This window comes from Apis laboriosa, unplaced genomic scaffold, assembly GCF_014066325.1.
Source record: "Apis laboriosa isolate Shangri-la unplaced genomic scaffold, ASM1406632v1 scaffold39_cov144, whole genome shotgun sequence".
NCBI classification, from domain to species: Eukaryota; Metazoa; Arthropoda; class Insecta; order Hymenoptera; family Apidae; genus Apis; species Apis laboriosa.
The window spans coordinates 2,256,117-2,272,630 of record NW_025223140.1 but is presented as its reverse complement, the minus strand read 5'-3'; the positions used below and the strand labels follow the sequence as shown (position 1 = coordinate 2,272,630).

Sequence of the window (16,514 nt, the reverse complement as noted above, 5' to 3'; positions counted from 1 at the left end):
TTCCACATAAATCGTAATAAATAAATAAAACTTAAGAAAATTTAATTGAGATACTTATTACTTGGATTTTATTTTAATTTAAGAAGAAATTATTATTTCGAATTTAGATGTAGTGGTTTTTTACTTTACATTACATTGAAAAAAAGTCTTGCTCTCTCTCTCTATATATATATATAATCTCTTCCACGTAAATCGTAATAAATAAATAAAACTTAAGAAAATTTAATTGAGATACTTATTACTTGGATTTTATTTTAATTTAAGAAGAAATTATTATTTCGAATTTAGATGTGGTGGTATTTTTACTTTACATTGAAAAAAAGTCTTGCTCTCTCTCTCTCTCTACATAATAATCTCCACATAATCTTCCACATAAATCGCGTAATAAATATAACAATAAACATATCGTGCAATTGTTATACGCTCAAAAGAAGGAAATGTAAGGAAAGGAACAATTTCGAATCTATTATTTCCACAAAGTTTGACTTTTCAACTAAACTAAACCAATACCAACCAATATACCACCGCTATATACAAGCGGAATTGGCGCGTGGGTTGAAGTGAAATCGGCTAACCGCACAACAACCGTCTCGGCCAAAGAATAGCTCCTGTCCCGCCGATTTTTTTCCCTCGGTTGCCCCCAGATTCCTGGATATTTCACCCGGTTGCGGTGTTCAACCGCGCGGAAACGTTCGCCGAATTGATAAGTTGGCTCGGTTCTATCCGGACAGCTTGCTCCTGAGTTAATTGAGCCTGAGTGTCGTGGCGTTCCCTACCTCGTCGAGTTTCCATTCCCGGAAACTGGAGGAAAAGAGGCGAGTTTGGAGTGGACAGGTTTTGTAAAAACTGGTAGACAAAGGGACGAGGAGGGAGGGAGGGGGAGGAAGGACGAAACGTCGATAATCTCTCGATTACGAGGTCGCAAAGTTCTTAGTCAAAGGAACTACGGGGTGGTCGCAAACTTCTGATGTGAATTTTATCATTTTTCGAGAAATCGTGAACGTGTTGTACGTTGAATAATGTAAAATGTAAAATGTAAATAATAAATGACAATATGTATCTATAATAAGAGATAGAAAATATAATAAAAAAAGAAAGGGAAGAAAAAGGTGATAGATGATTTCTTTTAAATATTTGTTATATTCAATAGACTTTTTTCTTCAACACGTATTGCTTACGTATCATTGATTAGTTTATCTGCTTTGTGATTGTGACTATTAAGACTTTTTGTTAATAACTCGTTAACAAAGCTATAACGAAAATTTTTGGACAATATTTCTGAGGAATCTCTAGATAATATTTAAACAAAATTCAAAATAAATAATCAAATGTCATTTTTATAATAATAATAATAATAATAATAATAGTTCTGTAACAAGCGATACATTTTTACTACTTAATTCAACACCAAATATTTTATATCTCGTGACAAAAAATTCTTTTTTAGAATTAAAAGAAAAAATACATTCATCTTTTGTTAATCGATTGTTCAAAAGTGATTCAGAAAGTGAGTTGAGGATACATTTTGACTACGAAAAAAAAAAAAAGAATCGGAACTTTGTTGATCACCGTGTAGTTTCGATTCGATTATTTGGCTTGATCCTTGCCCCAAAGATTGAAGTGTTCCTCGAGAGGACAGGAAAATGAACGCGCAGTCGTCCCTGTTAAATTGAAATTCAAACTAGCCGCCGGCTTGAACCCTTGAGGAGGGCACGCTCGAAGTGGACGACTTCGATCGTGAAAAAGTGGCTTCGGTTTCCCTTCGCTTCCACGCTTTCATCCCTTTTTTCTTTTTTCTTTTTTTTTTTTTCGTTTTTCTTCGCCCGATTCTTGGCCGAGTTTCGAAATTCATCGTGTTTAAAAGCCTTTCCCCGAGAAGAGCTCTTTCTCTAGGCTATTATTTCAGCGAGTCATGATTATTCTATGAGGTGTAAATGAATCTTGGAGCGAGGATCGATAGAGATAATTGAAGGAGTAAATGAATTTTGAACCAACGATTTAGATACAAAATGGGGAATGTTTCAAATCGTTCGATGATGATGAAACGGTTTCGATTTAATATTCGTGATATCGTATCATGTATATCGATTATAAAATTATTTCAATTCGAAATTGTATCGGTATTTTTACAATTTTTTGGAAATTTTGAAAAACATCTTTATTTTTCGAAGAATCGTTGTGGAAAGGGTGAAACGATTCGATCGAGATAATCAAATTGAAAAATAAAACTAACATCTTCTTTTCCATTTCGTCGATACTTGTATCGAACTCTTGTAACGAATTATATTATACAAAATAGATTCGTTCATTTTATACTTTCAACAATATTTGTTTTTCGTCCTCGAACAAACAAAAATGATTGATTCGATTAATTCTAAATTTATTACTCGAGGAAAGAAAGGAAAGAAGAAAAAAGAGAAAGGACACTTTACACGTTTTTATTAAACTCGAAAAGGATAACTGAATCAAAGATGCGTATTGGGGCATGCAACGTATGCAAATGCGCTTTCCTTCCCGGAACTTCCTTAATGCCTTTGATCGTCGTTTTCAGCAAACTTTCGAGCGGATGGAGGGACGACTAGGAAACCGTGGAATCCGAGTTGGACGTTTGAACACCGATTGTGTTTTAACTTGAACGAATTTTCGCAAGGAATTTTGAAATTGTAAATCAAGTTTTTAAAAGGATAATATAATAATTAGGCAATTGTTTGATCCAATTAAAACCACGCCGCTGGAACGGAGGAAAAAGTTTCTTCGAATGTCGAGATCGATATTTATGAAATATTAAACATTATTTAAAATACCCTTCTGAATATTTATAACATCGCGTTTCCGCATGAATTATTCGTTTAATTAATTGTTTTTTTTTCACGATCGAAACATCGAAAGATAGATTTTTAATACGATAGTTGTTTTTAAAAATGTCGACGCAAAAACTGTGCCTATCCTCGCTTTCTAACTCAACTTTCCACACATTTATCCACACACAAGGATGAATATTTTTTAACATTCAAGCAGCGTACCGATCCCGTCCAAAAATACGTGAAACGAAACGAAATAATTAGCATACGTTTTAATTAAGGAAAAGATGATAAAATAAATTTCAAATAACTCGTAACAAATCGAATATAACGTATAGATATTGCGTTTTCTTTCTTGATCATTAACACATAAAACACCTTTCGCTGCGAATATTGTGAACACGTGGTGCAAAAAAAAAAAAAGAAAGAAAGAAAAAAAGAAAGAAAGAAACAATCTAATATTCAGCCTGTGCGCGATTGCGCAACGTAGTTTGAATTGCAACGAAGGAATAAACGTTCGATACCGATACGATAGCTGACAATCATTGAAAATTGAAACAGGTTTGGGCATAAGCCGAAAGGAAAGGTGAATAGAAGGATAATGATACGATGCAAAATACGTTTACCTTGCTTGGATATAATATACAAAGTGAAGTTTGTAAAGAGAAAATACAAATATTAAATAATAATAATGATAATAAATAATAATATTATATATATGTAAATATGTAAATAATAAGTTAATATGCTTTAAAAATTATACTTTATATATCATTAAGGTTGAAAGGACGAGTGAAGTTGTGATAATTCAACAATTTTATAGGATATTAAAATTACCTTATGTTTTAACTCGTAATTTTTGTATTTAATCGAGAAAAAGAAACGGCTCCACGCGGTTATTATAATCGGGGAAAAAATTCAAATACGATTATTTATTTATGAACAATTATGTGTTTCGAATTATAAGATCATTATAACGATGAATGTTAATGCATATTCATATTAATGACCGTCTTCCTGATCCAATAGAATATTAAATAGAAACATTTGCGTGATGAAAACGCGTATACAACAACTGTTTCACGATCATAAATTACATTTATTGTACTGAAAACACATTACATTTGTCAAAATGGATATACCAGCTATAATATATACAGTGAATATATTGATATATTGACAAAGCTCTCGTTTCTCGAAGCTACGTTTCACGTATCCTCCTCCCCTTTGACTTTTGTGTTTTAATTTTCATCACAAAAAATTTTTACAGTTACAATAATTAATATTTATTAAGATCTTGATTAAATAATAATTTACGAGATATTCTGTTCATAGAAATGTACAATTTTTTTTTTCTTTTCTTCTTTTCGATTTCGACCAATTATTTTTATGCAACGAGATACAACGAAAATACGCAAATCAATCTTAACGCTGGCTTCGACTGTTCTCCGCACACTTTCGACGGGTATTTATCTAAGATCTAAATTTAAACTGAAAATTTTGCAACAAGCATTAAGTGATCAGATCAAAGCGAATAAATTACGAGCATGCATATTCACCACGAGCATAATCTACCCGAGGTTCCGTATATTTTTCGTCTGATCCTTTTCAAAGCTAAATCCGTTCCTACCCACGTAATTTCGTTACGTAATTTCGTTTATGTAACAGGTTGACGAAATAACAAAAATTCGATGATAATAATAATATTAATAATAATCGATTCTCTTCGAACCAGTTTTCGAAAACGGCATTCGAATATTGAAACTCAATCGTGACAGAAGTCGAGGAAAGAAAATCAAAAGGAATTGGAAGTTGGCTACGTTTGTTTGCATTTTTAAAAGATTTTTCTTCGAAGAAAGATTACACTTAAGAAAGTGAAACTTTTTATTTTCAGATCTGTTTCAACAATTTTATAATAATAATGATGATGATGATGAGAGTAATGAGATAGTATTTGAGATCCAGTTGGTATTTTAAATTGATCTTTAATACTAAGAAAATAATCGGATCGATGTGTGGATCTTGAATTGTCGAAAGTGTGGAATAGGAATCGAAGAAAAATTTAATTTGAAAATGATGCTTTGTTCATGAATTTTTGCATGCATCCCTCCATCAAATTTCAATAGTTAAACTTGACAGTTCTGATGGAAGATCTTAAAAGCTTTTCTGCAAGCACGATGAAATATTACCAGATATCAAGCTGTGCCAATAATTTCAAAATGAACTATTTCTAAATTTATACGATCAAGGAAATCGAAGACAAAGCATGGAAAAATTTTCATAAACGTGATAAAAAGAAAAAGAAAGACAAATATAAAAGTACTACAACGTCATATTTGTTACAAGCCAAAAGAAAGTTGAAACCGATTCGAAGATGGATAAACTTTCATAACTTTACTAGGAAACGAAAAAAAATTTCTGAAAAGTTTAAAAATGGATGAATCGAAAACTAAAAAAAAAAAAAAAATTTACAAAGACAAAGAAAAAAGGCTGGAATCGAAAGAAAATCATGGACAAATTTTCATAAGCGTATCGAGAAAGGGTTAAAATCCATTTTTAAAAAATAAATATTTTAATAATGCAGAAGAAGAAGAAGAAAAGAAAATGAATAGGAACGAGAAGGATAGATAAAGCGGGACCGATTCGAAGGTAAACCGTGAACACGAAGCCACGATCGAAAGAGCAAAGTCACGTTCGCCTGTAAATGTCAAAATTTTCCAATCACTTGGAACAGTAGATTTCCTATGCGCTCGTGTTTCCCCGTTTCACGGATTTTACTTTCACCGTCTACGCTCCGGTGGATAGAGGGAATAAAAGGGGCACGGTTAAATAAACGTGGAAATGAAGGAGAACGGCCGATTCTCGAGGAGGCAAAACGGAACCTATACCGGCTAACATTAATTACTTGGTCATTCGAACAAATTGCCGTCGAACTTTAACGATTGTCGCCGCCTATTTGCTCGAACGAATGAGAAGCTTAAGCTTCTCTTAATGGTGTATGGTTTATGTACATTGCTGTTCGAATTGTTGACACTTTCTATTTTAGATCGAACTTGAATACTGGGGTATATGATAAGTTGTGATACTTTTAGTATCTTGTATATTTTCAATGAAATTGTTCGTAAAATTAATTAGTTTCTTTTTTTTTTTTTTTTTTCATTTGAAGATTGAATTGGGAAATTCAAGTGGTAAACGAGATTTAAATTCGTCGAAACAAGCACCGAATATTCCATTCTGTTAAATTTTGTGATCAGATTGTGCGAGATTAAATCAATATAAAGTTTAAATTCATTGAAACCTAACCTAACCTTGAAATCTTTGACAACTCGAACAAGATCTAAATTCCCCAAATCTCGAAAATTCTATTCTATATTAAATTTTGTATCGTTCACAAGATTCAAAAGATGAACAAAATTTAAATTCTCCTCCAAAAAAAAAAAAGAAACTAATAATATTCTCAAAACGAAATTGAAAAATTCCTCCTCGTTAAAATTTCAATTTTCTCACGAGATTCAAAAGCTAAATTTTAAAGACGTAATCTAATCTCCTCTTCCTCTCCTAGAAGATTCAAACAAACGAAACAAACTTCCCTAAAAAAAAAAAAAAAAAAAAAAATCAAACTAAAAATTCCATCTTGTTAAAACTTCAATCACCGACTGCTAGAATTAAGATAGCAATTAACAGTTAGAGTTCCCAATTAAGAGGAGCGGCATGGCCGCGCGCGTTAATCATTTTTTCTGGCCCGGAGAACGTTCGCCAATTGCGAATCGGGCCAAACTCTGTCGCTATGCGCGGTCCCGTTGTTACCGACCAAGGTTAACGCTCTAATCGTTTTGATTTTCCGTTTGATTGGTAGCTCTTGTAATTGGACGGGGAGATTTTGACGGGCACGGACTGCAAACGAAGGGGAAACGATAATGTACAGCAAGCATTATCCGCTTAGCATCGGGACCGAGCACAATCGGAATTCAGCGTACGATCGAAACGAACGAGTTCGAGTGATTAAACATTATTGCTGCTGGATGCGGCGCTCGAAACCTCGAAACAGCTTCGAAATGTGTTCGTGGACCTTGAAACTTTTTTCTGTCTCTCTCTATCTGAGAAGTGAAAATTAATTTGAATTAATTGATGAGAATTTTGTTTAACGACAAAATGTGAAATTGGATTCGTATTTGTAGTTTACTGGTTTTAATTGTTATTCTTTCAAAATTGCAATAATTTTTTGGGATAATAAATAAAAATTTAATTTTTCGCAAACTAAAAAGATGATCGTTAATGAGTCGTTCAATAGGTGGTTCGAGGAATTTTTAAATTTTAATTCATAATGATAAATGAATACTCGTTAAGAAATTTTATGTTTTGAAAAATGTTTCAAACCGAGATGAAATTCATCAAATGAAATATTGATTTTTAAAAAAAAATTCTTATTTGCCAATGATATTTAATAACTATGAAGCTTCGTCAATTGATTTATTGTTTCAAAGAACTTTTTAATCGATGATACAATTCAAATATAAAAGAAGGTTTTTAAATAAAAATAAAATAATCGAATAAAATTTGAAATGATTATTTCAGCAATAAGATATCTATTTGAAGAAAGTGAGTAAATAGATATTTTGCAACTAAATAAATTCTATTTCTTGATACTTTATTTTGATATTTTGACATATTTATAGCGCAATAACGTATCTACACCAATATACATATCGAGCAGCGTTTCAATAAATCACCACAACATTCTGTTATATAAAATAAAAAGGAAATCAGTGTGTGTCATTAGAATGTTTTGAGTGAAAGGGAATTATATTTTATATTTATATTTACGCTTAATATTTACACATGTAATGAATTGAAATTGGTTATGGCACATTTGAAGCTGGTCTCTCCAGCTTTAATTCTAAGCTTGAAATATAATGATTTTAATTGATTTTATAAAGTGGAATATAAAATTGAAATTAACGAAGTTTAATATTTATATTTAAAGTGTCGTTTACTTTATAATAATTACTTTAAAATATGAATTTCCTTTTCGCAGGAAATTAATAAAAACATTCGTTGTTTCGAATCGAACGAAAAATGCAATATTTATCAAGGGAAAGTACATATAAGATAATAAATTATTGTCATTATTACATTTTCGTTTCGTCCTAATTATCTGTTACACAGATTGAAATCGGAGATTGAATACAATTAAATCTAAATCGTTTATTAAATATTTCGCAATAATTATTATTTATTATATAAACCGATTTCGAAACGAGTTTACAAAATAAAATAATATCACGGAATAAGTGAAACGAATAAATAAAATAATACAAATATTGATAAGAACGTTGAAATACTTTTCTTAGCCACTTATTTCCATTCCTATTCCATTCAGGAATTAATTAATTTCACTTAAAAAACTTTTAAACTTGGAAAAACGACGAAAAAATTTTATTTCCTCCACGATTCAAACATATACGTCAAATATGTAAATTTATTTGAGATAAAAGCTTAAATTTTTCCATAAAAATCCGCAAGTTTAATCGCAAAATTTCCTCTTTTCCTCTCCCTCCCCTGCGATCGATTTTTAACAGCGGGAAACAAAGCAGCCACTGTAACGCTCGTTTCAACGTTAATTCGTTTATCCATCCATCCCTGAAACACGTAACACGGGAGCAGGATCGATCAGTCAAACGAGCTGTCAAAACGGGTGAAATAGAACACTGGAGAACGAGTATTGAAATTCATGACCGGTAATCACATTCTTCGTAATTGCCAATCTTTCTCCATGCGCTATCGATTTTATATGCGATTCTTATATACTATGCACGGAATGCGGATAACGTTGGAACGAAAATATGCAAGGAGTAATTATGACACGAAATGGAAACTTTTAAAATGATCTGACAACCGATAACACAATAAAATAATTGTTGGGATTGAGTGAAAAGTTTTATGTTATATGAGAATTTTATGAGGCATACGTATTGCTTTTGGTGCAATATATACTAATATTTGAAATCTGTAAAATTTACTTAGGTAGAAAGTTTAAACTTGGCTATTTCATTGTTTGTTTTCTTAAGATATAACAATGAAGAAAGTAGATTTGTACAGTCAAATATTATAATCTATGTATATATATTGTTATGAATATTCTAAGATGATATTTTGAATATAAAGTAAATTAGATGATTGTGTTTAAATACTAATACATATTTGAATTCCAAAATACTTTTTAATCATGAATAAGTAATAAATATGATCTTCAGTGAATTTCAACGTGTTACAAATTATGATAAATTAATTAATCAATGGAATATATAATAAATAAAGAAGAATAAAATGGATTTAAAGGATAAAATAATTATTTTATTAAAAATTATTTTAAAATAGCAATAATAAATATTCAAACATTATCTTAAACTAAATTTTAATGTAACAATGATAAAAATGTTTTTTAATAAGCCTAATTTATAAAATATATCAGTGTTTCAACACTTTCTTTTTATTGAATTGAAATTTTAATATTAATTCACAAAACTGATAAATTGCTACACATATAAGCAATATGTTTTATAAAATATAAAATATATTCTCGTGTTGCACGAGAAAAATGAACAAGAATAGTAAAACAAGTTTCAACAAACATTTGTTCTTGCTTTCAATGGTTTACTTTTTGTAGTTTCAAAAATTCCAATTTCAGAATAAGGTAACTGAATTTTTCTTGTATATTTACAATCATTTGTCAATACTTTGCGTATAATCTTTCTCTTTGTGACATATTATGAATTTATTTTTTTTTTAAATAATTGAATGAACAATAACAAACAGAATGAATGACATAAAATATATGTTATCAAATTAAATTAGAGGATCGCTGAAATTTGGTGGAAAAATCATCGATTTGAACTACTGTAACTTCATGGAAAAATATAGTATATAATATAATCTATGTGATCTTAAGGAGGAAAGTTTCCAGTTTTTCAAAATTCGGAAATATGAATTTTCACAAACATTCTTTCATCTAAAAAAATGAAGAACCAGATCTTTTTGTTAAAAATTTGAAAAAATTCAATGAAGAATGAATCAAATGCATTTTCCATTGAATAATTTTAACCAGTACTTTGTAAAGAGAAAGTCTTCAAAATTATATTTTACTCGAGAAGTTATTTGAATCAACCTTAATTTAATCTACAAGGAATTTAATTAGAAACTTACCTTAAGATTTCAGTTATTCTACAACACAAACAACTGACTCAAAAATAATAATACATATATAATTACTATAAATTAATAATTATATTCATGTACAATAATATTAAATATTTTTTTAAATCATGTACAATAATATTAAATATTTTTTTAAATAAATTTAAATTTTAAAAATAATAATAATTTATAACAATTAATTTCACAAAATGTGTTCCTAGACAGATTTTTACCTTTCTTATTCAAATACCAGCCGTTTCTTACTTATCAAATCATATTATGTATATTACATGCAGATAGAAGGGAAAAAAAAAAAGAAAATAAAAAAAATCCGAGCACAGAATTACATATAATGTAACGAAACGAATGGCAATTAAGACGCCATGTTGTAATAACATTTTCTCGATTGTATCTCTGACCGTGGCTCTGAAGTTGGTCCATTACTTGCAACGATATTTAACGTGTAATGGCCGCGTTAATAACTCGAGGAATGCCGCAAAAACTTGCATCACTTTTCTTCGAACGTGAATGCTAATCGAATTATTATTTATCTTATTGTAAATTATATCCTTTATTAAATCAATGTAATTTAGATTTTTCCTTTATCTTGAAGCTCGTATGGTACTTTACTGCTCTCTGAAAATTTATTAAGTCTTTTACCTTGTTAAGTTTAATGAAATATTGGTATTCTAATTAATAGTTTTGCTGTTATGTGTGGTGAGAGTATAAATTGAGATAGTTCTTAATTTATATTAAATATAAAAGACGGTCAGAATTTTTATATTTTTATATTTATAAATGTATACGTGACACGTTTAATTATATATCATTATAATTTATATCATCATTGTAATGAATAATTTTAAAATGTTCAAAATCCTGATAAGTTTGAAATCTCATTTTAATGTGTTCTATTATACGTGATAAGAAGAAAGATCTCTGCCATTTAGTCAACAAATTGAACTTACGGATTTACAATTTGATTCGACAAATTATTTTATCAAAATTCTGGAATAATATTCTATATTAATTCTATATTATATATTAATTATATTATCATCTGTCAACATCAACATTTCAGAAGGAATTGAAAACGATTTCAAAGCAAGTTGCACAAAATTGTTACATTTGTTCATCGTTCGAAAAAGAAGTGTATCAATTTTAATGAAATATTTATTAAGTGAAAACTAGTTTCTATAACTATTAAGGAAATATTCCACGTTTTTAATTTATTAATCCATGAAAGTAGAAAAAGAAAACGCACGGATAAAACATTGGAAGCAAAATGCGCATTATCTCATTCCTCCTTAAGAATTTAATTATTCTTAATATTTCAAATTTTTATAATATATTTTTATAATTATAAATTTATAATATTTCAAATTTGCATAAACCACTTATGCATAAAAAAAAAAAGAAATCATTGACGACTTTCATTTCGACGACTTCACATTTCTCGCGAAACAAGCGCGAATTACGCACTTAAAATTCACGAGGGGGAGAAGGGGGGGAGGAATGGGACGGAAACAACTTCTCGAAGTTAGAATTCTGATATTCCGTGGCGCGCGAACGGGCAGATTTATTCAGTGGAAAAGTTGGAGGATGTCGATTGATTGCAGGCAAGCGCCGAATTTCATAGGTTTTTTCCCGAAACTTTCGGCTTCGTTCTTCGCTTCGTGAATGCGCACGACATCTTCGAGACTTTATTCAAAGGCCTGTCGATATATTTCACGCGGATATTTTCGCCGTGGAGAGATGAAACATGGCCGATAGATACTCCCCTCTTTTCACCCTCGAGATGAGGGGTGTGTGTAGAAATATATTTGCACGTTGTCTTTCGAGAGATTTCCATCCCCTTTTCGAAATCTGTTTCCTCGTGTTTTCTTTTTTCCCTCTTCGAAGCTATTAGGAAATTGAAAGATGGGGGAAATGTAGAAATATTTGCAGGGAAATTGTACATCGTTTTGTTGCAATAGGATTGTGGACTCTTGGAGGGATGATCTATGAAAATGAAAAATAATGTTTTTATTTGGAAAATGTTTGTTTAAAAATAATAATAATAATTAAAGACTAGTAATAACAATTAATATTAATCGTGTTATAAGAATGTGTTTCTACAATGTTCAATAAAAAGAGATTGGTAATTTTTGTAAATAAATTATTTTTGTAAATTTTGTAAAAAAATTATACTTGTAACACGTTTCATTGATGCTCGTCTTCGATTTTTCGAAATTAGATTATTCACAACGAAATAGAAGTAAATAATAAAAAGTTAAAATATAATTGTCAACAGTATTTCTCGTTTCTCGTAAAAATTTTCACGACAAAGTTTTCCCTCCCTGACAATTTACCTTTCACACAAAAATCGACGACAAAAAGCTTTCATCTAGTACAAGAATCCATTCCACTGCGTTTCGATAAACCGTTCCAAACGAAAAAAAAAAAAAAAAAAAAGAAAAAGAAAATAAAAAAAATCTCACGATACGATTTTTCTTTTCTCAACTTCGACATTATCATTTTTTTTAAATATACCAAATAAATTTCATTCAAATCATATTCATTCGCTTTCTTCTCTATACATTTATTTCAATTATATATCAAGATTAAAAAATTATAATATTTAAAAAAGAAAAAATTTCTCTTTTAAATCTAAAAGATTAAATTTCCTTATTAAATATTTTTATTTTAAGTAAAATAATTATCCAATCAATAGTCCATTCAAAAAATCGAGACTACAATAACTAACTCTCATTTGTATTTGAAATATTTGAAATACTTCCAAGCTTAATCCACTCACAAATTTTATTCCATACTTTATTGTTTCGCGTGGAATCATCCCCCTCATCATCATCTACCTATAAAATAACACAGCATTTCGCAGAATATCGTACAGAAGAAAATCAAAAGAGCAAACGAGTAAAGAATCGCAGTAATGCACCTCAACCCTTTACCCCCTCCCCCGTGATCAATTTCCATTCACGGATGATCTATGTCTCGTGATCTATGCTCGCTCTTTTGATCGAATATTAATCTCACCTATCTATCACCTTTTTTGTCTCGTGTGACGAGGCAGAAAGAAGGGGGAGGAAAAGAGAGAAACGTATATATGTATCCGCGGACGATATTTTCCAATTTTTTTTTCCTCTCTCTCTCTCTTTTTTCCAGCAACACGTGTGATCGAGGAGCGTGAAATAAACGAGAGACATATGCGAGAGAGAGCAACGAACGAACGAACGAACGAATGGGAATTATTATTCCGCGGGAATGGATTTCGACGCAGGCGGCCACCACTTACGGCGTGTTCGATGGAATAAATAATTATTCCGCTGAACGGTTGATATACGGCCTACGGGAAGTTCCTTTCTACAAGGCCTACCCTTCACTTCGCGCACAATTGTGCGTACTTTCGGGCCAAAAGGCCGCGCAATCGGCTGAGACTTGTCGGCTAACTTTTCGAAAAAAAAAAAAAAAAAAAAGAAAAGGAAATTTTGGATTTCCATCCGGATATGATGGATCCTTCGAAATTATGGAATATCGAAGATTCTGAAACTGAGAGATTGTGGTGAGGTTTATGGGAGGGTTGTGAAAGTTCCTTGAATAAAATTAAAATATAATTTAGTATTATAAAAAATTATTCAGTGTACAATCACCGATATATTATTGCAGTCTAATTTACAAATAAAAAAAAAGAAAATTTTGGATTTCCATCCGGATATGGTGGATCCTTCGAAATTATGGAATATCGAAGATTTTGAGACTGAGAGATTGTGGTGAGGTTTATGGGAGGGTTGTGAAAATTCCTTGAATAAAATTAAAATACCAATATATTATTGCAAAATACCAATATATTATTTACAAATAAAAAAGAAAATTTTTGATTAAATTCGGATCATGGATTTTTCGAAATTAGAAGATTGAAGATTCTGAGATTGAGAGATTGAGTGGACAGATATAAAAATTGAAAATTTCAAAAATTGATGAAAATGAAGTTTATGGTGGTTGTGAACTTATTAAAGTTCCTTGAATAAAATTAAAATGTATATTTATAATTATAAAAAAATTATTTGATACAAATCATCCATATATTATTGTAATCTTATTTACAAATAAAAAAGGAAATTTTGGATTAAATTCGGATCATGGATTCTTTGAAATTATAGATTGAAGATTCTGAGACTGAGAGATTGAGTGGAGAGATATAAAAATTGAAGATTTCATTATGAAAATGAAGTTTATGGGATGATGGTTGTGAACTTATCAAAATTTTTTGAATAAAATTAAAATATATATTTATAATTATAAAAAAATTATTCGGTGTACAAATCACCGATAATTATTGCAGTCTAATTTACAAATAAAAAAGGAAATTTTGAATTAAATCTTTCCTTGGATGATGAATCCTTCGAAATTATGGAATATCGAAGATCTGAGATTAAGAGATTGAGTGGAGAGATATAAAAATTGAAGATTTCATGATGAAAATGAAATGGTTGTGAACTTTATTCAAAGTTTCTTGAATAAAATTAAAATATATATTTATTATTATAAAAAAATTATTCGGTGTACAAATCATTGAATATACTATTGCAAAGTAATTTACAAATATCGGTGGGATCTGTTGTATGAGTTTTTTTCTTTTTTTTTAGAAATAACAAAGAATGGCAGAAATCTCGTCCAATGTCATTATTGTCAATGTTTTGTAAAGACTGTGGAATTATCTCAAACGAGGCTTAGATTTTTGTCCTATTCTTTCTTGCAATAATTTTCCATTTTCCAAGCAATTTTTATAAAATAGGATTTGCAAATTCGAAATGTGAGTCAGCAACATTAGATCTGTCCGTTTAATGTTAATTGCTCGAGGAAACTGGTTTTTAAATGCAGATCAACTGAAACACTTGCATAATAATAATAATGAATACGAGTATTTATCCATGTGCTGAACAGTGCACTATCGTGTCTAATAATTGCACAATATTATTTCGAGAACTTCCTCTTAAGTTCCTCTTTTCATTTCATTATGGAAAAAGAGGAGAAAGGGAGAACAGTTTCTTCTCGAATCTTACAAACATAAATTAAAAATTCCACTGTTAATTAATAAACCCTTTTCATAATTTCTTCACGATCGTTGATATGATAATTATTTTTCCAGTTTTTCTATTTTTATTTTCCCCTAACGATCGCACCATTATATAACAAATTTATATGAAACAATAATCCTTAAGGTATTAATATCTTTCGATATTCATGAATATTTATATACTTTTCTATATCGTATAAATTTCTCAAATTTCTTGAATCCAATGTCTAGAAAAAAAAAAAAGAAAAAAACAATTTTACATCCGTAGCACGAAATTAAGATATAATAAAGATATAAAAAGATATAAAAAGATATAAATAAATTAAATATATCGATCCCTTCGTATTTTATTCACGTTAAAGATTAATATTTGAATAAGAAGGCAATTGGAAAAGAATAGAGTCAAATGCAACATCCACCTCATCGTCTGACTTCAAAACGTTAAACAGTGAACTTGTATGTTTTAGCATGGTTGCTGGGATGGTTCATGTGTAAAGCTGTCGCTTATATACAGGGCGTATCCGTGGCGGCCTCTGTCTACAGCCTTGTTGCGGTTTCCCTGGACAGGTATGTGGTACATGAACTTCTCAAAGAATGATTTCATCAATGTTCGCCCAGACACTCGACAATTCCAAATAGAACGTGCACAGTCATTCCAGAAATTGCTTCCTAATTGCTGTTTTATTTTATAGTAACTAGTGATGGGTTCGACACGATTACGAACGTAAATCGAATACATTAATTTATACATAAATTTATATTTTATAAGATTTAAAATATATAATTTTATTTTAATTTTTCAAACTTGTTAAAAATTAATATTTTTTTTTTTTTTTTTTTACGTTTTAAGGAGATGAGAGAAATTTCTAATTATTTTTTATGAAATGAACGTGTAGTCATTGTAAGTTTATCATGCATGAGAATACAATAAGAGAATGAAAGAATTATTTAAGTGAGACAGTTATTTCAATATATTTTGATAAGCAAAACTGATTTCCAGAAAATACTAAGGAGTGTTTCATCCCTTTTAACGCCCCTCTGCTTCTCGCCTCATCTTATCTTTAAGGAATCGGAATAACTTAGGGGTTGTTCGTGATTTATCGCGATGGCAAGGAAATAAATAAGAATCATTTGTTGTTTATTACAGTTTACGCGATGACAAATCAAAATAATTCGCAAGATTTTCGCTACTTCCATTTCCAAAATGAAATTGAGAAAGGATACGAAATTTTATTCGAACGTTTATAAAAAAACTTTGTAATGAAAACTCTGGGATAAAAATTTAAAGAAGAAGATCAATGGAAGATTTTATAAAAATTAACTCAATAAATATAATTAAATCAAATTATTATTACAATTATATACAATTATGGGACAAATTAAACTCACCTGTCTCTTTCTAGGGGGCATTGAGAGGAAATGTTAATCATTTGTATATATCG

General features: G+C 29.9%; 1 protein-coding gene across 1 annotated transcript in view; it reads left to right on the top strand.

Annotated features, from left to right (window-relative positions):
* The window catches only part of LOC122715679 (neuropeptide SIFamide receptor-like), a 77,131-nt gene that overhangs the window by 40,577 nt on the left and 20,040 nt on the right, over positions 1–16,514 (top strand). The window contains exon 2 of the mRNA XM_043938050.1: positions 15,540–15,639. Within this exon, the coding sequence (XP_043793985.1) occupies positions 15,540–15,639 (100 nt within the window). The remainder of the gene's footprint in view (positions 1–15,539; positions 15,640–16,514) is intronic.